Raw genomic sequence first — 24,608 nt, 5'->3', positions numbered from 1 at the left:
TTATTTTTAAGAAATTAGCAAAAAGTCAAAAACACTTTTTTTCACATTGTCATTATGGGGTATTGGGGGTCATTCCGAGATGATCGTAGCTGTGCTAAATTTAGCACAGCTACGATCATTCACACTGACATGCGGGGGGATGCCCAGCACAGGGCTATCCCGCCCCGCATGTCAGTGCCGCCCCCCCCCCCCCCCCCCCCAGAAGTGCAAAGGCATCGCATAGCGGCAATGCCTTTGCACTTCAAGAGTAGCTCCCGACCAGCGCAGTTTTAGCGTGCTGGCCGGGAGCTACTCATCGCTCTCCGGCCCGCAGCGGCTGCGTGTGACGTCACGCAGCCGCTGCGTCCCGCCCGCCGTTCGGTCTGGCCACGCCTGCGTTGGCTGGACCGCGCCCACGAAACGGCGGCCAAACGCCACCGTTCCGCTCGCCCAGCGACCGCCTCTGCCTGTCAATCAGACAGATGCGATCGTAGCGGCCCGATGGCCTTCGGCCGTCTGGCATGCGCCGGCGCATGCACAGTTCTGACCCGAACACACCGCTGCGATAAACTGCAGCATGCGATCGAGTCAGAATGACCCCCATTGTGTGTAGAATTTTGAGGACAAAAATGAATTTATTCCATTTTGGAATAAGGCTGTAACATAACAAAATGTGGAAAAAGTGAAGCGCTGTGAATTCTTTCCGGATGCACTGTATGTACTGGAAAGGGCCATTTCTAGGCAAGCTGTCTCCCAGGCTAATCCATCTGCTAGTCTGCTGATATTATCTATTTTGTTCAAATGTGTCCTTCTTCCGAAAACCAATAACTTGGATGACATTAAAAACATTATGGTTACGTGGCAGCGTTGCAGTAGGTGTGGCTATAGATTGTGGATTGTGGGTGTGGTTTATGATGAGCAATATACCCCACAGTCAGCATTTGCCTATTTGCCTATGGCAACCAATCAGCTCCTCTGTATAATTTTACAGTATGCAAATTATAAATGTTACTTCAATACTGATTGGTTGCCACAGGAAATTTCTCCACTGGCTCACTTCTCTACTTACCTACTTATCACTGCTTAGTACATCTTCCTCATAATCATCACAGCTTCCTGCAGAAGGATGATCACATGACCACATTCCTATATCATGATAGTGCATGTGCTGCATTGCTGTAACGTAGGCGTTATCATAACATACTCTCCAAGTGTACCTTTTTGGCTGGTACAGTACCCTTTTTTATGGTCTGTACCTGCCAAGAAGGGCTTTGTACCGATTTTTGACTCACTAAATCTCCATTGAAAGTAATGGAAAGGGGGCGTTGCCCTTTACTGATGGCCATGCCCCCTTTCCTAATTTGTACCAGTTTTTTAGTGTAAAATGATGGAGGGTACAGTATGTCATCATTGTCATTGAGGCCTTTAGCTTTGCATGTTAACACATGTAATATTTAAACTGAAGTAATAATACACATAAATACAAAAACACACAGAAATCTGTAACGTACACACACATTTTGTGTCCCTGCAAACAACAGAAGGGGCAAACAAAATTTGGTCCGTTGAATGAATTGCTTTCACTTTCAATAGGGAAAAATAATTACTATGTACTGTACGTATATACTAATAAGAATATAAGATATATAACAAAAGTAACCATTCATTATCTGGTCATTTCAATTCTGTTTACCATTAAATCAGAAATGCTTATTTGTCCTCAGCTAAGGAAAAAGTTCTGGCCTCAAGCTGGAATAGACACAAACCTTTCATCCTGTAATAGGGCCTCATTCACCTCATTCAGAGATGTACGCAAACCGTCTCCAATTTTTAGAGATTGGTGCAGTTCCACCTTTGCTGCAGTTCGGGGGAAGGTGTGTGTGTGTGTGTGTGTGTGTGTGTGTGGGGAAGGGGGGGGGAACAGAACGACTGGGACAAATCGGGGTCATCTCACCCCTGTTTTGTAGGTATGCTGAGCTCAGGGTCTGTGTTTTGGGGCGCAGACTTCCTGACTCCGGCTGAGCAGCTCCGATTGCGGCAGTGGGTGTCTCCTGCTATATTAGAATATTTTCCTGTCGCTACTGCGTCCAAAGATGCAGCATTGGTAAGAATAGCGCTCATCTCTGGATCGGCGCTTATTTTGCATTTAGCTGAAGATAATCAAACCATGGTTAAATCCATTTGCCTGTCTGCTGATATCACCTATTCTGATAGTGCATTCCACCAATGTACTACTCTTTTGTTTTAAGAACCATTACAATGCTAAATAAAAAGATTTTATTTTAATTGATAAGTAATTGACTGAATATAACGTTTGCTCAGTGTACATTTATTATAATAATTTACTTGTTCTGTCTTTCCTTGATTTTAATCTTCTTCCAAAGACCTGGAAGCTTAGACCTCAATAGTGACACATCGGCTGATGAATCTCCCCCTCCATTACCCCCTAAGGTGAGGGCAGCTGTGCAAGTATGCGGATACGCTCGGGTACGGAGTACCCTTAAGAATTTGGCAGCGGGTATGCAGTACCACCTGCTACACACTTTGCCATTACCACAATTATAATGTGCCACAAAGCAACAAGACCATGGTGCTTGGCAGCTCCTCCCACTTTGTCAGGGTTACTGGGAGTACGATAGTGGCTGTATTTTCCTGTTATAATGGAGGCATTACTATATATGTTAATAAATTGGGGGCATTACTATATATTTCTATTATACTGGAGGTATCACTATATATTTCTCTAACGTCCTAGTGGATGCTGGGGACTCCGTAAGGACCATGGGGAATAGACGGGCTCCGCAGGAGACTGGGCACTCTAAGAAAGATTTAGTACTACTGGTGTGCACTGGCTCCTCCCTCTATGCCCCTCCTCCAGACCTCAGTTAGAATCTGTGCCCGGACAGAGCTGGGTGCATTTTAGTGAGCTCTCCTGAGCTTGCTGATAAGAAAGTATTTCACTTAGGTTTTTTATTTTCAGAGAGCTTCTGCTGGCAACAGACTCTCTGCTACGTGGGACTGAGGGGAGAGAAGCAAACCTACTAACTGCGGCTAGGTTGCGCTTCTTAGGCTACTGGACACCATTAGCTCCAGAGGGATCGAACACAGGAACCTAACCTTGGTCGTCCGTTCCCGGAGCCGCGCCGCCGTCCCCCTCGCAGAGCCAGAAGACAGAAGCCGGCGGGTTGAAGCAAGAAGACGTCAAAATCGGCGGCAGAAGACTCCTGTCTTCATATGAGGTAGCGCACAGCACTGCAGCTGTGCGCCATTGCGCCCACACTAACCCACACACTCCGGTCACTGTAGGGTGCAGGGCGCAGGGGGGGGGGCGCCCTGGGCAGCAATTGATTACCTCCTGGCAAAAAAGAAGCATATATACAGCTGGGCACTGTATTATGCATGAGCCCCCGCCATTAATTTTACACAAAATCGCGGGACAGAAGCCCGCCGCTGAGGGGGCGGGGCCTTCTTCCTCAGCACTCACCAGCGCCATTTTCTCTCCACAGCTCCGCTGAGAGGAAGCTCCCCAGGCTCTCCCCTGCAGACTCACGGTAGAAAGAGGGTAAAAAGAGAGGGGGGGCACATAAATTTAGCGCTTTAATCATATATACAACAGCTACTGGGTAAACACTAAGTTACTGTGTGATTCCTGGGTCATATAGCGCTGGGGTGTGTGCTGGCATACTCTCTCTCTGTCTCTCCAAAAGGCCTTGTGGGGGTCCTGTCCTCATATAGAGCATCCCCTGTGTGTGTGGTGTGTCGGTACGCGTGTGTCGACATGTTTGACGAGGAGGGCTATGTGGAGGCAGAGCAGGTGCAGATGAATGACGTGTCTCCGCCGACGGCGCCGACACCTGATTGGATGGATATGTGGAAGGTGTTAAATGATAATGTAAACTCCTTGCATAAAAGGTTGGATAAAGCTGATGCCTTGGGACAGTCGGGGTCTCAGCCCATGCCTGATCCTACAGCGCAGAGGCTGTCAGGGTCTCAGAAGCGCCCACTATCCAAAATTGTTGACACAGATATCAACACGGATTATGACTCCAGTGTCGATGACGATGATGCAAAATTGCAGCCTAAAATGGCTAAAGCCATCCGCTACACGATTATAGCAATGAAGGATGTATTGCACATATCAGAGGTAAACCCTGTCCCTGACAAGAGGTTTTATATGTATGGGGAGAAAAAGCAAGAGGTGACTTTTCCCCCTTCACATGGGTTAAATGAGTTATGTGAAAAAGCGTGGGATTCCCCCGATAGGAAAGTGCTGATTTCCAAAAGGTTACTTATGGCGTACCCTTTCCCGCCAACGGACAGGATGCGCTGGGAATCCTTCCCTAGGGTAGATAAAGCTCTGACACGCTTATCTAAGAAGGTGGCCCTGCCGTCACAGGATACGGCCTCCCTAAAGGATCCTGCCGATAGGAAGCAGGAAAGTATCCTGAAGTCTGTTTATACACATTCAGGTACTCTACTGAGGCCGGCAATTGCGTCGGCCTGGATGTGTAGTGCTGTAGCAGCATGGACAGATAATCTGTCTGAGGAACTGGATACCTTAGACAAGGATACCATTTTACTGACCCTGGGGCATATAAAAGACGCTGTCCTATATATGAGGGATGCCCAGAGGGACATTTGCCTACTGGGCTCTAGAATAAATGCAATGTCAATTTCTGCCAGACCCGCAATGGACAGGTGATGCTGACTCCAAAAAGCACATGGAGGTTTTACCTTACAAGGGTGAGGAATTGTTTGGGGACGGTCTCTCGGACCTAGTTTCCACAGCTACGGCTGGGAAGTCAAATTTTTTGCCATATATTCCCTCACAGCCTAAGAAAGCACCGTATTACCAAATGCAGTCCTTTCGTACACAAAGAAGCAAGAAAGTCAGAGGTGCATCCTTTCTTGCCAGAGGCAGGGGTAGAGGAAAGAAGCTGCACCATACAGCCAGTTCCCAGGAACAGAAGTCCTCCCCGGCTTCCACTAAATCCACCGCATGACGCTGGGGCTCCACAGGTGGAGCCAGGAGCGGTGGGGGCGCGTCTCCGAAATTTCAGCCACCAGTGGGTTTGCTCACAGGTGGATCCCTGGGCTAGACAGATTGTGTCTCAGGGATACAAGCTGGAATTCGAAGTGATGCCCCCTCACCGTTACCTCAAATCGGCCCTGCCAGCTTCCCCCATAAAGGGAAGTAGTGTTAGCGGCAATTCACAAGTTATATCTCCAGCAGGTGGTGGTAAAGGTTCCCCTCCTTCAACAGGGAAGGGGATACTATTCCACAATGTTTGTGGTACCGAAACCGGATGGTTCGGTCAGACCCATATTGAATTTAAAGTCCCTGAACATTTATCTGAAAAGATTCAAGTTCAAAATGGAATCGCTCAGAGCGGTCATTGCAAGCCTGGAAGAGGGGGATTTTATGGTGTCTCTGGACATCAAGGATGCTTACTTGCATGTCCCCATTTATCCACCTCATCAGGAGTACCTCAGATTTGTGGTACAGGACTGTCATTACCAATTCCAGACGTTGCCGTTTGGGCTCTCCACGGCACCGAGAATATTTACCAAGGTAATGGCAGAAATGATGGTGATCCTGAGAAAGCAAGGAGTCACAGTTATCCCATACTTGGACGATCTCCTCATAAAGGCGAGGTCTAGAGAGCAGTTGCTGATCAGCGTAGCACACTCTCAGGAAGTGTTGCAGCAGCATGGCTGGATTCTGAATATCCCAAAGTCGCAGCTGATTCCTACGACGCGTCTGCCCTTTCTGGGCATGATTCTGGACACAGACCAGAAGAAGGTGTTTCTCCCGGCGGAGAAGGCTCAGGAGCTCGTGACTCTAGTCAGAGACCTCTTAAAACCGAAACAGGTGTCGGTGCATCACTGCACGCGAGTCCTGGGAAAGATGGTGGCATCGTACGAAGCTATTCTCTTCGGCAGGTTCCATGCGAGGATCTTTCAGTGGGATCTGTTGGACAAGTGGTCCGGATCGCATCTTCAGATGCATCGGCTGATCACCCTGTCCCCGAGGGCCAGGGTGACTCTTCTGTGGTGGCTGCAGAGTGCTCACCTTCTCGAGGCCCGCAGGTTCGGCATACAGGACTGGGTCCTGGTGACCACGGATGCGAGCCTCCGAGGATGGGGGGCAGTCACTCAGGGAAGAAACTTCCAAGGATTGTGGTCAAGTCAGGAGGCTTGTCTGCACATAAATATCCTGGAACTAAGGGCCATATACAACGCCCTGAGTCAAGCGGAGCCTCTGCTTCGAAACCAACCGGTGCTGATTCAGTCAGACAACATCACCGCAGTGGCTCATGTAAACCGCCAGGGCGGCACAAGAAGCAGAGTGGCGATGGCGGAAGCCACCAGGATTCTTCGTTGGGCGGAGAATCACGTGCAAGCACTGTCAGCAGTGTTCATTCCGGGAGTGGACAACTGGGAAGCAGACTTCCTCAGCAGGCACGACCTCCACCCGGGAGAGTGGGGACTTCATCACGAAGTCTTTACTCAGATTACAAATCGATGGGAACTGCCACAGGTGGACATGATGGCATCCCGTCTCAACAAAAAGCTACAAAGGTATTGCGCCAGGTCAAGAGACCCTCAGGCGATAGCTGTGGACGCACTAGTAACACCGTGGGTGTTCCAGTCGGTCTATGTGTTTCCTCCTATTCCTCTCATACCCAAGGTGCTGAGAATCGTAAGAAAAAGAGGAGTGAGAACAATATTCATCGTTCCGGATTGGCCAAGAAGGACTTGGTACCCGGAACTGCAAGAAATGCTCACAGAGGACCCATGGCCCCTGCCTCTCAGACAGGACCTGTTGCAACAGGGGCCTTGTCTGTTCCAAGACTTACCGCAGCTGCATTTGACGGCATGGCGGTTGAACGCAGGATCCTAGCGGAAAAATGCATTCCGGATGAAGTTATTCCTACGCTGATAAAGGCTAGGAAGGACGTGACGGCAAAACACTATCACCGTATATGGCTAAAATATGTGGCCTGGTGTGAGGCCAGGAAGGCCCCTACAGAGGAATTCCAGCTGGGCCGGTTCCTGCACTTCCTACAGTCTGGAGTGACTATGGGCTTGAAGTTGGGGTCCATAAAGGTCCAGATTTCGGCCCTATCCATTTTCTTTCAAAAGGAACTGGCTTCTCTTCCTGAAGTTCAGACGTTCATTAAGGGAGTGTTGCATATTCAGCCTCCTTTTGTGCCACCAGTGGCACCTTGGGATCTCAACGTGGTGTTGAATTTCCTGAAATCCCACTGGTTTGAGCCACTTAAGACCGTGGAGCTAAAGTATCTCATGTGGAAGGTGGTCATGCTATTGGCCTTAGCTTCGGCTAGGCGTGTGTCAGAATTGGCGGCTTTGTCATGTAAAAGCCCCTATCTGGTTTTTCATATGGACAGGGCAGCATTACGGACTCGTCCGCAATTTCTGCCGAAGGTGGTGTCATCTTTTCATTTGAACCAACCTATTGTGGTGCCCAGTGCCAGGTTAAGGTCCACATGGGCCTGGAGCTGAAATTTAGGAAGGGCCTATTGTGTGCCTCGGCATGAGGTGTGACAAGCGCTGCAGTGGTGTGATTAGTGATGTGGGGGTGTGACCAGTGTGGTGTGGCTGTGATCTAAATAGGGTGTGTGGCTATCCCGATGGATGTCAAAGATAGTGCCTACCTTCAACCACTTAATAGTGACGCTGTAACAAGAAAAAGTTTGTAACCACCATATAATACAAAGAATCAGTGACCACCATATGATACAGAAAGCATCTTAGTGACCACCTTATGATACCTAGAGCATCTAAGTGACCAGCATCTAATACAGAGAGCATCGCAGTGACCGCCATATGATACAGAGAGTTGTATCAACATGCAAAGAAGATGGAAAGGGGAGAAACAATGGGGCAAAACAGAGCAAGTGTGGAAAGATTAGAAAAGAGGGGGGCAATACAGAGGAGACAGGGAAAGGGGAGCAGAGATGGGCAAAACAGAGCAAACAGGGAACTGAGGGCTCATGGGACACAGTTACTGATACAGGTACTTATTGACACATACACCACTTACCAACACAGGCATCTCTTACTGACAAAGGCACACTTGCAGACAGACACCGCATACCAATAGACACCCCTTACTGACACAAATACAGATATAGACTGAAGACCTTACTGACACACAGACCACCTACTGACACAGACTTACTGATACTTACCACTTACTGACACCTACACAGACACCTCTTACTGACACAGACACCGCTTACTGACAGATATCACTTATGGATACAGGCACCCCTTACTGACATATTCCACTTACTGACACACCTTACGAACACAAACATTTATTGACACAGACACCACTTACTGACAGATGGCACTTACGGACACAGACACCGCTTATTGGCACATAAATACTTAATAACAGACACCCCTTACTGACAAAGATAGAACTTAGTGACACAAACACTCTTACTGGCAGGGACAGGGATGCCATCAGATATTGTGGGGCCTGGTACAGTAAAAATAGGAACCCCCCCCCCCCGACCCACATAGCCTCACACATGCATATGCTGCCCCATAGCCATATTTCCCTCTGTCTCTGTTACACCCCCCACATTACCCTCTGCCTCAGTGACATGGCCACATTGACCTGTCTCTCAGTGTCCCCCCCTCGCCACATTCCCCTGTCTCTCAGTGACTGCTCCCACATTCCTCCCTGTGTCAGTGACACCCCATTTTCCTGTCTCTCAGCGATCCTCCTCCCAACATTGCCCTGTCTCTCAGTGACCCCCCAAACATTCCCCTCTGTCTCTCAGTGACCACCACAGACACACTCACATTCCCCTCTGTTTCTCAGTGACATTCCCCCTCACACACTCACATTCCCCTCTGTTTCTCAGTGACATTCCCCCTCACACACTCACATTCCCCTCTCGGCGGCAACATTAATACAAAGGTCCTCACCAGTGAAAAGATGCGGCCCGCTGAGCACTGTCCTGGCCCAGGGACATCTCAGGCATCCACAGATTACACATGGTACACTGCCAGGCTGTCTGGGAGTACAAGAGAGGGTAGTTACTGGGCCACATCTAAGCTGGAAGATAAGCTCTGCGCGGCCGGGCCAGAGCTTAAGTGCAGTGTCAACCCTACTATAGGAGCCAGAGGTAGCCCCCCTTTCCACCCTGGCCAGGTACTCCTGTCTGGCAGTCCCCCCCACCCCTGATGGCGGCCCTGAACATGGATATCCCTTACTGACAGATACCACTTACTGACACAGACTCCACTTACCTATACAGACATCTCTAATGGACACAAATAGCCCTTACGGACACAGACACCTCTTATTGACATAGACACCCCTTACTGACAGACACACTGACACAAACCTACTGATATACACTTACTGACACACCTTACTGACACACACACATACAGACACTCCTTACTGATACAAACATTTAGTGACAGATACCACTTAATAACACAAACAACCCTTACTAACACAGACGCCACTTACCGACACAGATGTCACATATTGGAACATACAAAGTTACTGACAGGCACGCCTTACTGACACAGATACAACTTACTGACACAGACCACTTACTGAGACACCCCTTACTGACACAGACACTACTTACGGACAGATAACACTTACTGGCACATACATACTTACTAACACACACCCCTTACTGACACAGGTACAACTTGCTGATACCCCTTACAGAAACACACAACACAGATACCGCTTACTAACACAGATAAACTAACTGCCTCAGACACCACTTACTGACAGACACTACTGACACGCACAACACACACTTACTGACACAGTCACCACTTACTGATAGATATTACTTATTGACATACACGCACAACACAGACACTACTTACTGACACACACAGATACAACACAATACTGACACAGACACCACTTACTGACAGACACTACTTACTGACACACACAAGGCAAAATGTACTGACACAGATACCACTTATTGACAGACACTACTTACTGACACACACACAACAAAAAACGTACTGACAGACACTACTTACTAACACACACACACAAAACTTACTGACACAGACACCACTTACTGACACACACACAACATAAAACTTACTGGCACACACCACTTACTGACAGACAATACTTACTGACACCAGTGGCGTAAGTTCCTACCAAGTACCCCCCACCCCCTCCACAGCATTGGTGACCCCCATATGCTACTGATAGCATCGTCACCTCCATATTGTAACAACAGCATCGGGGAACCACAGATACTACAGACAGCGTTAGTGGTCGCCACATACTATATCCCTCAATCTAAAAAAAAAAAAAATCTTACAACAGTTTGGATTTATCTTTGGAGTATCAAGCCAAGCGAAGTGTGTAGAAGAAAGGGCATGGGAAAATGCAATAAAAAGCCAATTTAACCCCTTCCACAGATCAAAAATATACTCATCCTTTTTTTTTTTTTTTGGGGGGGGGGGGTGGTACAGGGTGACACACACACACAGAGGTGGAGAGTGTACAGTGTGACATACACGGAGGGACTGGGAGCACAGGGTGTCAAACAGAAAGGTGTAGGAAGTGTAAACTGTGCCATGCACCCCCCGTGCATGGCACAGTTTACACTTCCTACACCTTTGTGGTGGGTACAAAATGTCATACACACAGGGTAGGGGGGTGCAGGGTGACATACACACAAAGGTAGCAGGTACAGGATACAGGGGGTCACAGGGAGGTACAGGGGGTTACACACACACACACACACACACACTGGTATGGGTACAGGGCAGTAACACACAGGAGTGGGGGGTAGCTGGGTACAGGACTACCCGGTCACTCACTGCACTGTGTCCAATCCCAACCTTGCAAGTGGTGAGCTGTATGGTATCATTGGGAGGCCCACGGATCCAGGTGCAGGTCGAAGAGGATGCCAGAGGCAGGAGGATCCACGCTGGATGCGGAGCTCACCAAGCTCCAGTTGCTATGCTGTCCTATGGTGCCGCCCTGCCTCTAGTGTGAGGAGGAGTTTAGGACACTGGAACAGTGTTTGCTATGGAGAGGCCGACCTCTGTTTCACCGCAGCTGCTGGAGGAGGGAGAATGTCGGGCCTGCTCGGGAGGAGGGCAACAGCTTAGTGAACTGCCCTGCCGGCGGCCGCCCGAACGGAGCGGCATGTTTAGATTAGTCAGCCAGGCGAGCCTTGCTTGGCACCTGCACTCCCTCCCACTGCAGACTCAGAGCTGTACTGCCAGCTGCTGCCCGATCTCAGCTGAGACGGGCAGCTAAAATCATAACAGAGCCGCCGGCAGGTGCCCCTACCTACCACCACCATCACTCTAAGGGCCGGCTCTGAGACCGCGGCGGCACAATAGCGGTGACGAGATCCCGGAACTCTACTCTGACAACAGTAGCAACGGCAGGTGTGCTACCGCTCAGCGCTCACTGCTGAAGTGGTCAGCGGCGCGCCAGTTACACACACAGCAGTTATAGATGGATTCATATATGGATTCATCTATAACCTCAGTGCCTGCTCTTCTATGCCCCTTTGATGGCAAATGTCTCCATTGCCTCTGGGAGTTACGCCACTGACTGACACATACACACAACACTTACTGACACAGATAGTACATACTGACAGACACTACTTATTGACACACACACACACACAACACAAAACTTACTGACACACACCACTAACTGACACAGATAGCACATACTGACAGACACTATTTACTGACACACACCACAAAACCTACTGACACACACCACTTACTGACACAGATAGCACATACTGACAGATACTATTTACTGACACACACAACACAAAACTTACTGACACACACCACTTACTGGCAGACACTACTTACTGACACACACATGCAACACTTACTGACATAAACACCACTTACAGAGGAGACCTCAGGGCCTGGTGTGGAAGACAGCTCTCCTAAAGGCAGCAGCCCCTCCCCCTCTTTCATGAGGCATTTTCCTGTTGGGAAGCTGCAGCGGGGATGACAAGCAAAGCACGTATTTCGGATTGGCAGGGGGCGGAGCCTCGGGTGAATGGGGCGGAGCCTCCGGCGGACCCGGGGTGGAGCTTCAGGCGGACCCAGGGGCCAAGCCTCAGATGGATATAGGAAAGGAAAGCCACTGGCAGTGGTATGTTTAGTTACTAGTCAGTGCCGTGGTGGGGGTGAATGGGTAGCCGGAGGTGAGTGCGCTGCTGTGTGTGATGACAGGAAATATATTTTTTCCTGTCCCCACTGGCTGCACTGCACTGCAGGGAGGTCTGTGGGCCTATTTTCAATGGGAGGCTTGGAGCTGCAGCTCCATCCGCCCCATTGTTAATCCGGCCCTGGTGGTGCCTGCGGCTACTCGTGACTTGGAGGATTCCAAGTTGCTTGATGTAGTCAAGGGCTTTGAAGATCTATGTAGCCAGGACGGCTGGAGTCAGGAAGACTGACTCGCTATTTATCCTGGATGCATCCAACAAGCTGGGTGCTCCTGCTTCAAAGCAAACCATTGCTCGCTGGATCTGTAACACGATTCAGCAGGCTAATTCTGCGGCTGGATTGCCGCATCCAAAATCAGTGAAAGCCCATTCCACGAGGAAAGTGGGCTCTTCTTGGGCGGCTGCCCGAGGGGTCTCGGCATTACAGCTTTGCCGAGCATCTACTTAGTCGGGTTCGAACACATTTGCTAAATTCTACAAGTTTGATACCCTGGCTGAGGAGGACCTTGTGTTTGCCCATTCGGTGCTGCAGAGTCATCCGCACTCTCCCGCCCGTTTGGGAGCTTTGGTATAATCCCCATGGTCCTTACGGAGTCCCCAGCATCCACTAGGACGTTAGAGAAAATAAGATTTTACTCACCGGTAAATCTATTTCTCGTTGTCTGTAGTGGATGCTGGGCGCCCGTCCCAAGTGCGGACTTTCTGCAATACGTGTATATAGTTATTGCTTAATAAAGAGTTATGTTATGGTGGCATCCATTGTTGGATGCTCTGTTGTTGTTCATACTGTTGACTGGGTATGTTATCACAAGTTATACGGTGTGATTGGTGTGGCTGGTATGAGTCTTACCCTGGATTCCAAAATCCTTTCCTTGTAATGTCAGCACTTCCGGGCACAATTTCCTTAACTGAGGTCTGGAGGAGGGGCATAGAGGGAGGAGCCAGTGCACACCAGTAGTACTAAATCTTTCTTAGAGTGCCCAGTCTCCTGCGGAGCCTGTCTATTCCTCATGGTCCTTACGGAGTCCCCAGCATCCACTACGGACTACGAGAAATAGATTTACCGGTGAGTAAAATCTTATTTTCTATTATAATGGAGGCATTACTATTTATTTTTAGCCTTGCCTTCAGATTCCCCCAAAAAAGGGTCTGTCATGGGTCCACGCCGCTAGTGTCATGTAGCCACTCCCACTAGCAGCATGTGGCTATGCCCTTAACAACACGTGACCACACCCATTTTTCGCCACTAAGGAAATATTTCTACTTGCACCACTGGGTGAGGGCATCTTGTTGCCCGTAGATCTCAGTCTAGTTTTCATACATGTGACATTGTCCCTTTGCCTCTGTGTCTTCCTCCTGTACAGCCCAGGTTCCGCACCTCTTCTGATGATATAAAAAGGCAGCAGGACAAGTTGCATGCTCCCTCCACCCTGGTGCGGTGCTATAGTGGGCCGAGTGTCCATAGCAATCCAGCACCCGCCTCCCTAGTCAGTGTGAAGAGCCAGCTGTCTGCTGCTAACTCAGGTGAGTGGCGAGGTGATAGCACCAGATAGTGCAACAGCAAGAACTAGGGGAATGTGTATCAAACCTTTGAGAGAGATAATGTTTAGAAGTTGCCTATAGTAATCAATCAGTTTCATTTATCTTGCACAGTCTATAAAATGGCCGTTAGAAGTTAATAGGTTGGCATGAGCGACGCACGTGCGTATCTAGAGAAGAGAAGGCCCGTGTACAATCTGGACCCCCTCCTCTCAAGCCAGCAGCGCTGTAGCTCTGGGCACTTGGTTCCGTAATGGACCCTAACGCTGTCCCAGAGCCTAAAGCGCATTCGCAAGTCTACGGGAAAATGGGGTGGTGGCCATTTTCGCAGTGATTTTCCTACTGCGCATGGACGAAACACCAGGAAAATGGGACTCCAGAGGGTAAGTATTAAAAATAATGGGTGCAGGGTGCGCTGTGTGGGCCCCCTGGACCCTAGGTGCCCGTGTGCACTGCGCATACTGTTTCCATTATATATATGTCAGTGGAGCAACGTCTCCACTTTATCTCTCTCCATGGCTTGAAACATCTCCCCTCGAAAGAGGTACTTTGGTAGAAAGTGGGGGAGATGTGAGTAAGTAAAAGGAGATATTAGAAGGTCCATTTACTTATACAGCGCTGGCATGTTCCCTTGTGCTTTTACAATCGAGAACAAAACAGTAAAAGGAGGAGACTGTGTGATAACAGACAGACAAAGAGCTGAGGGCCCTGCTCGAAAGCTTACAGACAGTCTACAGATGCTGAAAGCATAGTGGAAGAAGGTGATATGAATGAATGGTGAACCATTTATTAGAAAATATATAATGGAGGCAGTTCTCTGCTGGGAAGGGAGGGGGGGGGGGGGCGGATAAATATGAGAGGTGCCACTCATTCTGCATGCTAGCTTACGTCATAGAGTTGCTGTAGAATCTGAAATTGAAGGAAGAGTGTAAATGATGAAACTATTTTGAATCACCCCAAATCTGGGTCATTCTGGATGTGAAATGTGGAAATGGGCAGGATACAATTAGACAATTGTACAATTTAGAATGCAAATGAAACTACGGGAACGAGAAAATAAAACTTCCGGACAAGTGTAAACTCCCCAAAATCTTCTTCTTTACTCCCATTTTAGAGCCATCTCTTTTATCAAGTAATATCTCATGGCAGCCACCCCCTTCCCTGCCCCCAAAGAAAGGAAGAACACAAGCAAAACAGGTAAAACCTTTATATGGCTATCAGGTTCTGACATAGATACCTTTATACTAGAATGAATGTAACCAAGTGGAGCCTTGTTATTGCTGAATAATGCTGACTAATCCGGCTGCCCTGTGTGTTATGTGTGGTGAGCGTGATCTGGATGTCTATGGTCTGTTTGCATGTAAGGATACTCCATCCTCAGTGAGGTGACAGAATGAGGCATGAAAGCCCTTTAAGCTGCTGTAAGGATGACTCAGAGCCATTTCCATCTACACACTCTAGAACACTTTTCATTTTCGCAACGGTACTAGAGCTTGTAGTGTCCCTTGTGTCAGTTTGGATTATTAGGACAAAGGGTTAGGCTATACAATAGGGCTCACAAGTTTACACTAGTTTTTATCGGGTGGTCTTCAGGATGCCGGCGGCCGGGCTCCCAACAACCACCATACCGGCGCCGGAATCCCGACCGCCATCATACCGACAACTTTTCTCCCTTTTGGGGGTCCATGACCCCCCCTGGAGGGAGAATAGATAGTGTTGCGCGCGTAGCGCCCCACCGTGCCCGCAGCGAGCCCGCAAGGGGCTCATTTGCGATCGCCCAGCTGACGGTATACCGGCGGTCGGGATTCCGGCGCCGGTATGCTGGTCGCCAGGAGCCCAACCGCCCACAACACATACTACACCCGTTTTTATCCAGTATTTTACTGGGGCATAGCACAGCACATAAAGGGCACACATTGCTGATATTCCTGGAAACATCCTTTAAACTCTTACAGCGCCTGTGTTACACAGCGTGGGCCTAATTCATGTGTGCATGCAATGGGCCATGTTCAGACAACGAAGCGATTATCAGCAGACTGGGCATGAAGGTGCCGCTGCGATCCTGCCTGCAATGAGGATTTAATGGAAAAGTGATTGACCTGAAGTTTGGAGATGGTAATTGGGAGTTGGCAGGGAGTGGTTGGAAAAACGCAGGCATCATGGATGTTTTTTGGGGTGTGTATCTGCTGTCAGCTGCGAGCTTGTACGTGCAAAAGCATGGTTGCCTGCGGCGCTTCTGCTGTTTCCAATCTGTGTAGCCATAGACCAACCCCGAGCCTCGATCTTCCTCATTATTGTGTATAGGCTGCGAATGTGTATGCAGCTGCAAATGAGTTTGCGAAGGCTGCAGTGTGTGTCTCTTTTCATTTCTGGCCGGCAGCTTCACTTGCTAACAATACCAATTCTGTAGCCTAGAACATCGCTATTGTAATTGCTTATGAATACAAACATAACTTAGAACCTGTGTACACACAGAGGTGCAGTCGTAATTGAGACGTACTGTACAATATCAATGGGTATCCTATTAAGAATTAAGGTTCAAAAAGGGTAGAGATTACGTATAGGATAAAAAAAAGGGGCAGACTAGATGGGCCAAGTGGTTCTTATCTGCCGTCAAATTCTATGTTTCTATGTTTCTAACCTGTGTTTAGGTCGACCACACTTAGGTCGACAGTCATTAGGACGACCACTATTGGTCGACATGAACTTTAGGTTGATATGGTCAGTAGGTCGACATGAAAAGGTCGACATGAGTTTTTTACAATTTTTAAACCAAAACTTTTTCATACTTTATGATCCACGTGGACTACGATTGAGAATAGTAACCTTGCCTGAAGCATGGCAAGCGAAGCGAGCCATGCGAGGGGACACGGTGCACTCATTGGGATTCCCGGTCACTTTACGAAGAAAACAACACCCAAACCCCCCCAAAAACTCATGTTGACCTTTTTTCCATGTTGACCTTTTACATGTCGACCTAATGACCGTGTCGACCTATTTCAAGTGTCAACCTAGTCACTGTTGACCAATAGTGGTCAACCTAATAACTGTCAAACTAGTTAGTGTCTACCCAATAAACCACACCCAGTGTCATGACAGAACTTGCAAAGAAGGGTTGCTGAAAATTTTTGTCTGCAAATTGTTGCAAAGGTGTGTGCGGGTATTGATATTTGCAGAGTTATGTAGGCACACACCAGCAGTTGACTCCAGGGGCCGGATGTAATGACGCCTGGGCTCGACTATTTTTAAAGGGGCAATTACTTACAAGGTAAACCCATGCCTGTAAGTGATTGCCCCTTTAAAGAAAAACATCTGAGTTCGGCCCACATCCCACACTGATGTCATTACATCCGGCCCCAACTATGAACAGCACAGTTAGTTAACCAGTGGCGTTGGCTTATTGATTGATAGCAGGTACAGACGTACTCACTGTTACATGTACAATGGTGATGGAGCATTGCAAGGTTTCATACAGCTCACTAGCCTCACAGTAAAGACCTTTGCACATGCTCAGTAAAGATCTTGGTGGCCATATTTGGATAGATCATAAGACTGGAGTTTGTGCGGTAACACATTATGTGTCTCCTTACAGGTAGATTTCCAGCTGAAGAAGATCTTTAATGGGTGTCCTTTGAAAATCCATTCTGCCACAACTTGGAGACATCCCACAACAAATGGTGGGTGTGAGTGTCTTGCTACCGTTTGCTGTGCTACTTCCTCTGCGACCTCCAATTCCCATATGTTGTTGTGTGTGTATATATTACAGATATGTATGTTATCCTGGGAGCGGAGCAGGGGATCTTCACGTTGAATCGTTCAGAGTCCCAGGCATCTCTGGATTTGGTGAGTAGAGACAACCTGTGTATCAATGTTGAAGTCACACTAGGTGTACTTTTACTCATACAGAAATATACATCAGAGTAACTTCCACAGACTCACGGCATGGTTGCTATGGCTCGCTCTGTATGCTCTAGCTCCCTCCGTGGTCAAGGAACATGCAGAGGAGTTACGGTAATTGGTTTATGACTAAACTGGCCTGGTGGGCTCATGGTAGTGGAATTAGATTGTAAGCTCCACTGAAGAAAGGTCTCATATAAATAAAATTAATCCATGCTGCAGTACTTACATACCTATAATTTGGCAAAAATACCCCCAAACCATGCAAATTAGTCCTATTTTTGACGTTTTAAAAAATATATTTCCACAAAAAATTGCATTTTTTTTAGACCATCAATCAACATATGATCAGGATTCGGGAAATACATTATCAGGACTGGCAGAAAAAAAATTAGCTGTATAATAACTACTTTAACTTGCAACAACACTAATTGGCCATATATGATCTAGATGTTTAGACCTAGCACTCAGCACCTGAAATTAACCAACCTAGCTATGGGTACCATAAAGAGGCTGCACATAAATTCTAAACATCTGGGTGGAGTCCATGATGGCAAAGTGGGGTTTTACTTCTGAATGATATGGCATCTTCCTGATCTACTACCTCAAGGTTTCAATGTTTCAGTGCCAGTCTATGTTACACCTCATTGTTCTCAACTGATTAAAACATATAGCATGGGTAAGGGAAAGGCTTCGACAGAATGACTGTCTGTTTGATTTAGACAAGAGTTGTAAGCCATCAGGACCCCAGTGCCCAGCCATTGGGGGATTCAGAGACCTTGGGAGACTGGATAAGAAGTGCAACAAAATAAGACTAGTTTACATTTTAACATAATGATTTTAACCATCCGTGGGCAGTACAGATGGTGTAATGGTTAGCATTACTGCCTCGCAGTACTGAGGTTATTGGTTTGATTCCCATCACGGCTCTAACTGTGTGGAGTTTGTATATTCTCTTTGTGTTTGCGTCGCTCTCCTCCGGGTTCTTAGGTTTAATCCCCTGCAGTCCAAAAATATACTGGTAGGTTAATTGGCTCCCAGCAAAAATTAACCCTATGGTGTAAGTGTGTTCCTGTACAGGGCCTAGTGGTTCTTATCGGCCGTCAAATTCTTTGTTTCTATGTTAATATGGTGTAAATTTTTTAAGAAGCTAGAATTTAAGCTTCAGCTTTTTTACCTCTCAGATTTATATTTCCTGCTCTGAGTGGAGTCAGATTTGATTTTATTAATGATTTACAATATTGTTACAGCTGAAACCATTGTTGGAGACAGATGTAACATATCAGAGCATAATTTTACACAGTACTTTCCCTGCTGTAGAATAACTCGTATGGTGTAATTCGTTCCACAGTATTGATATATTATTATAGAACACAGCAGGACGCCTGTCCGGTTAGGAATCATGCGGCAGTCACATGTGTGTGATGAGATGGTAAAACTTTAGGAAAGCCAGACACCTGAAAACATAACTCCGCAAGCCCAAAGGTCCTTCAATGGCTCATTTCACGGTTCCCAAAATAATATTTATTCTTCTTTCTTCAAGCTATTTCCTGGCCGGACAACATGGGTCTATTCTATCAACGATGTGCTAATGTCCGTAACTGGTAAGAGGAAGGAGATGGGGTCACAGAGCTCCAGTGGACCACATACAGCACGATCTCTCATTGTCCTTCCATGTGCCCTCAGGCAAGGTCTCCCAGCTGTACTCTCACAGTCTCTTGGTGCTACATGAGCAGATTCGGAGAGAATCCCGTTTGGGTCACATCACTACACACATACTCCTGCCCAGGTATTTTTGGCAATCTGAGCCAATTTGGGTTACATTGATAAAGGTAATGCAAGGTATCTAGAGACTAAGGGGGGCATTTACTAAGCAGTGATAAGAGCGGAGAAGTGAGCCAGTGGGGAAGTGCCCATGGCAACCGATCAGCACCGAAGTAACATCTATAATTTGCATACTATAAAATTATACAGAGCTGCTGATTGGTTGATGGGGCAACTTCTCCACTGGCTCATTTCTCCACTCTTATCACTGCTTAGTCCCCCTCAGTGCTGGTTTTCCCAATAGGTGAGGCACGTTCCTCGGGCCGCTAGCTGGGGGTGGAACAGCAGTCCCTCTGCATAAGAGCTTTCCAGTGCCCCAGTTCAGCTGCTGCCTTTTTCCACAGAACATAGACTATATTCCTCATTATGGAGAGTCTCAGGAGTGGGCGCATCTGCAGTTTTGGAGCCTGGAAGATTAGCTTCATATTGGGGGTAGTCTGGAAGCATTCGCATGTGCAGTCTCTTGGGGGTGGTGGTGGGTGGGAATCGGGCACCTAATGATATTGTGCCTGGGGCAAAGTGACCCCAAAATCTGCCCCTGTAAAGACTGATCCTAGAAAGCCATTGTACATGGGGCATTCAGTGATGTAAAGTATTTAGTCAATGACAGTTGAGATACTGGTATGTGAAATGTCTCGATGTCTGCATCTGTGGGCTGTGGAATCCTTGAAAGAAAATAGCTATGCATTAACTCACGGAATGGGAACATTTTCATGAGACAGTGGGAAACGTGAAGTGAGGTTTGGCCGTTTAAGGCAGTGAATGTGGAATCCCAAACTCACATGGCATGGAAAGAGTGGGAATGTCAAATGCACAAAGACACTTTATGACATTATGGCCACTGGATATTCTTATAATATGACTTACACACCCATTAACATGCACAGTAGCATAGAATACTCATGGTGGTACTGGATCCAGGTGAAGCAGTGTGAAATGAGTGTCTAAGATGGCTTGGATGGAGGGTGTGCACATAAGGTGGGCAGAAGGATCATTAGGTGATTGTTGGAGCAGTTTTCATAAACTTAAGAGTGGGAAATGTATAAAACAGTAACCTACACTGTTGTTATGATCCGGAGTAAACACCTGGACTGAGTGACGCAGAAGTCTTGAGTGTGAGATGGATATGGTGGAATGGCTTGACATGTGGTATAACAGTAATAATTCAGGATAGATGTGGCTTGACATGTGGTCTATCTTCTAGACAATAACCCTAGTCTTCATGCCTATAAGAGACATTTTTACCTTAAAACTGTATGCGCCTACCGGTACTGGGGTGCCCACCAGGACTTATGCCACTGGCGACAGTATGGGCTTACTACCAAGATGACCAGAGTTATCTGTCGGTGGAAGGACAGAAGTAGAAAGAGGGGTTGGGAATGGGACATGGTACTGGGTGATGTACTGTGGCTGTGTATGTAGGAAAATGAAGCTGAGTAAGACGTGCAATGTGGAATTAACTGCAGTGGGAGTCAGGTGCAATGAATGATAATAAACAACGGTTGTATGGGTAGTAATTGTGATGGGCCCCGGTCGGGGACCAGGAAGCATTGCGCCCGGCGTCAGCCTGTTGCTAAGCGCCGAGTGGGGACCAGCAGCCCTGGCGGCCTGGAGAGGCGCGGCGTCCCCGTCACCAGGCAGCTGCCGGAACCCGAGTCTCCATACTGTGCTGCTGCTGACAACTGTAGAGCAAGAGGACAGAAAATTATATTGAGAAGTGGTATCACAATAGTACCACAGAGAGAAGAGCAACTTCCAAACTTCTACATATTGAAGTATTTCAGCTTCATACTCATTATTACAGGAAAAAATCCACATCCACCAAAGTGCCGGACACTAAGGGCTGTAGGAGCTGTTGTGTGGGTAAGTTGTCATCAGCGTCTAGAGTGCACTGTCACATAGGGCCTAATTCAGAGTTGATCGCAGCAGTTTGGCAAAACCATGTGCACTGCGGGGGGGGGGGGGGGGAGATATAACATGTGCAGAGAGTGTTAGATGTGGGTGGTGTGTTCACACTGAAATCTAAATTGCAGTGTAAAAATAAAGCAGCCAGTATTTACTCTGCACAGAAACAAAACAAGCCACCCAAATCTAACTCTCTCTGCACGTTATATCTGCCCCCCCCTGCAGTGCACATGGTTTTGCCCAACTGCTAACAAATTTGCTGCTGCAATCAACTCTGAATTACCCTCATAATGCTCTCATTCTTCTCATTGATTCTCTTCTTCCACTGTTTCCCACTTTTGTCTTTTCTGTTCTCTCTGTGTACCTTCTACTTGTTATTAATTTGTCTTTATCCTTGCTCTAAGTCTACAATGACACATGTGACAGCTGGTTCCTATGCTTAGCCCTGGAGAGCTCCATACATTTGCTAGAATGGTATCAGCCTCTTGAAAAGTTCATGTTGCTCAAGGTAAGTTTCTACACATCTTCCACATCTTCTTTGTTTGACTTTTTATCACAAAATTTCTGTCTCTTAACTACTGTATCAGCAAAGACCTCAAGGCCCTGTTGTATTCTTCAACTATCATTTGTCAACTGATCACTCGCATTGAACCACTGTTGTCTCCTCATCTATGGTTATACAACATAATATATCTCAAGACCTCAACTTCTGAACAGGTTTGTTCCTCTCTTGAATGTTCTCACCCCTAGTATTCTCATCTCTGTATTGTATTTATTCTCATTCAAGCACATTGACTTTCCCCTGCCCTGTCCTCTGAGGGTATTTGAGATGCTGTTGGTGCCAAGAGAGAAGTATCCATTAGTGTGTATTGGGGTCAGCAACGGATCCTCCTGCCACAGCAACATCCAGTTCCAGACCATCAATCTCAACTCCGTGACCTCCTGGTTTACAGACTATAAAGATGGTGAGAGATTAATGTAATTGTGCTGTATGTGTTCCCACAAAGACACCTCCGCTTACTGTACTGCTGGGATTGTCAGTAGATCAGCCTAGGGAGGGAGATTGGAATGTAGACAATTTAATCTGGGAAATAGAGGGACAACATCTCTAAGAAAATATGGGTAGAAGTGCATGAAATTCTATATGTCCATTACCGTTCTCCTTGTTATTTGTTATCTCCAAGAATTTCTCTGCATGTACAGTTGCGATCAGAAGTGCTCTAGTAGTTTTGAATAAAGAAAATGTAGGACTCACTGTATATCTGATATATTGCATTTATATGATGTTGATGTTCATCCATTATGTTCTGTTTTTTTAATCAGATGGCTCTTGGTCTGGTCCAGTGCAAGTGACACAGATTGGCTGTGACCAAGTCTTGGTACTCATAAACAGTAAGGACTAGTTTATATTTTCCCTGTCTACCTCTCTCCCTCCCCTCCTCCTTTTCTTCCTCTCTTCCACCTTTTCTTTCTTCTTCTATCTCTCTTTTTGTCAGTACTTCTCTCCCTCCCTTCATCTCTTTCTCCCTCCGTCCCTTCCCCTCCCTCCCACCGTCCCCTCTTCTCCCTCTCTATACCTTCCTCTCTGTCTCCATCTCTCACCCTTCCTTCATCTCTGCTTCTCTCCCTCCCTCCCTGTCTCTCTAACTCTCTCTCCCGCCTTCCTCTGTCTCCCTCCCTTCATCTCTCTGTTTCCCTCCCTCTGTCTCTCTAACTCTCTACCCCCCCCCCCCCTTCATCTCTATCTATCTCTGATGCTCCCTCCCTTTCTGTCCCTTTCTTTCCCTCCCTCTCTGTCACTACCTCTCTCCTTCTCGTCTCCCTCTCTCTCTCCGCTCTCTGTCTCTGTCCTTTTGGCATCTGACTATAATAAATAACTTTTTATTATAGTTGAAACACTGTTTCGACAAATGTCCATAACTCTTTTTTTTATATTATTACAGATACACTAAATTTGATGGACCACCATGGAGAACCACTGCAAACATCTAACTTTCCTAAAACTCATTTTCCTTTTCCAGTGGCCTCTGTAGGTGAGATCTTGTGCAGCCAGCATGTTTCTATTTCCCAGGTTGCAATGTCCTTATAGTATATGTACTTAGTCTTCAGATGACTGTCATCTCATTCCCTACCTGATGCTTTTCAGATGATTTCTTTGTCTCATTGAAACTACCGTGAACAGAAGCTGCTTTCTGATTACTGGTTCTTATTTCCCCAGCTCTATCTGGAGAATACATCCTTGTTTTAAGGAATGAAGGTTTCCAGGTATTGAAATTACAGTCAGCAGAGGTAAGCTTAACTTTGCCGTTCTCTAATTATGTATAGAAATGGACAGTGAGCATTTAGGAGGCAAGCTATAATAAACAAATAAAACTATAACTTATGAAGTCTGCAAGATAGACGAAACGCGTTGGGTGTATCATAAACTGATGACCTAACAGACCTCTTATTCATTTTGCCTGCTGCTTCCTTATACCTTGGATTACTATTATATATTTGGTTTTCTTGTTTTTGTCTGATTTTATATAATAAATAGGTATTTTATACATTTCACAAATCCTGGAGCTTGATATACTGTATATCTTTTAAGAATTAATGAGTTATTGTCTGAATATACCAAGTAAACAACCAGGCTGTTAGTTAGGTTTAGCACTCTTTGATGCTCTATTCCTGTTCCCCCCACTTGCTATAATATTCAAACAATTAAAAGGAGAAATCAAACTATAGAGTAATTAGCCTGGGGACAATTTTGATGTGTGCACAAAGAGCTGTTCTATATTTTGTAATGACCACACATCAAAACTAAGTGGGGAATACAGTTCTAGACGATGGATCCATCACCAGTTTTTCCTTGTACCCTAGATGTGCGAGAGAAATAAAATAATTGAATGTTGTTGTTTTTGCTTGTCACATTCGGCATTAAGAAAAGTCAACGGAGTCGCACTTCATTTGCAAAAATGAGGGAGGGTACTATAAATAACTACTGTTTAAAGAAAAATATTGTTTTATAATGAACATTAAGCCATATATCATGTATCATATATCATATTAGATTGCACGTGTTCCTTGTGTCCACATGGGCAGTTACATGATTAACTACCAATATTTACTATGAATATCAGTTGTATAGGTTTTTTGTTTTTAGTTCTTTACAGGGGGTAATTAACGTCTCAGTACCACTTGTGTAATGTATCTTAGGAACGTTTGGAAATA

The 24,608-nt window shown here is 46.7% G+C and overlaps 1 protein-coding gene across 6 annotated transcripts in view; it reads left to right on the top strand.

The window, feature by feature from the left end:
- The window catches only part of MAP4K1 (mitogen-activated protein kinase kinase kinase kinase 1), a 165,775-nt gene that overhangs the window by 129,079 nt on the left and 12,088 nt on the right, over positions 1–24,608 (top strand). For all 6 annotated transcript variants that reach the window (XM_063937909.1, XM_063937908.1, XM_063937907.1 and 3 more), the window contains 13 exons: positions 2,364–2,430; positions 13,595–13,754; positions 14,884–14,966; positions 17,362–17,446; positions 17,536–17,612; positions 19,210–19,270; positions 19,353–19,455; positions 21,295–21,353; positions 21,800–21,903; positions 22,183–22,360; positions 22,719–22,787; positions 23,339–23,428; positions 23,614–23,684. In XM_063937909.1, coding sequence (XP_063793979.1) covers positions 2,364–2,430; positions 13,595–13,754; positions 14,884–14,966; positions 17,362–17,446; positions 17,536–17,612; positions 19,210–19,270; positions 19,353–19,455; positions 21,295–21,353; positions 21,800–21,903; positions 22,183–22,360; positions 22,719–22,787; positions 23,339–23,428; positions 23,614–23,684 — 1,207 coding nt within the window. The remainder of the gene's footprint in view (positions 1–2,363; positions 2,431–13,594; positions 13,755–14,883; positions 14,967–17,361; positions 17,447–17,535; positions 17,613–19,209; positions 19,271–19,352; positions 19,456–21,294; positions 21,354–21,799; positions 21,904–22,182; positions 22,361–22,718; positions 22,788–23,338; positions 23,429–23,613; positions 23,685–24,608) is intronic.

This window comes from Pseudophryne corroboree, chromosome 8 (assembly GCF_028390025.1).
Source record: "Pseudophryne corroboree isolate aPseCor3 chromosome 8, aPseCor3.hap2, whole genome shotgun sequence".
Taxonomy (NCBI): Eukaryota; Metazoa; Chordata; class Amphibia; order Anura; family Myobatrachidae; genus Pseudophryne; species Pseudophryne corroboree.
Note: the sequence above shows the minus strand (reverse complement) of the source record. Positions and strands in the feature narration are given on the sequence as shown.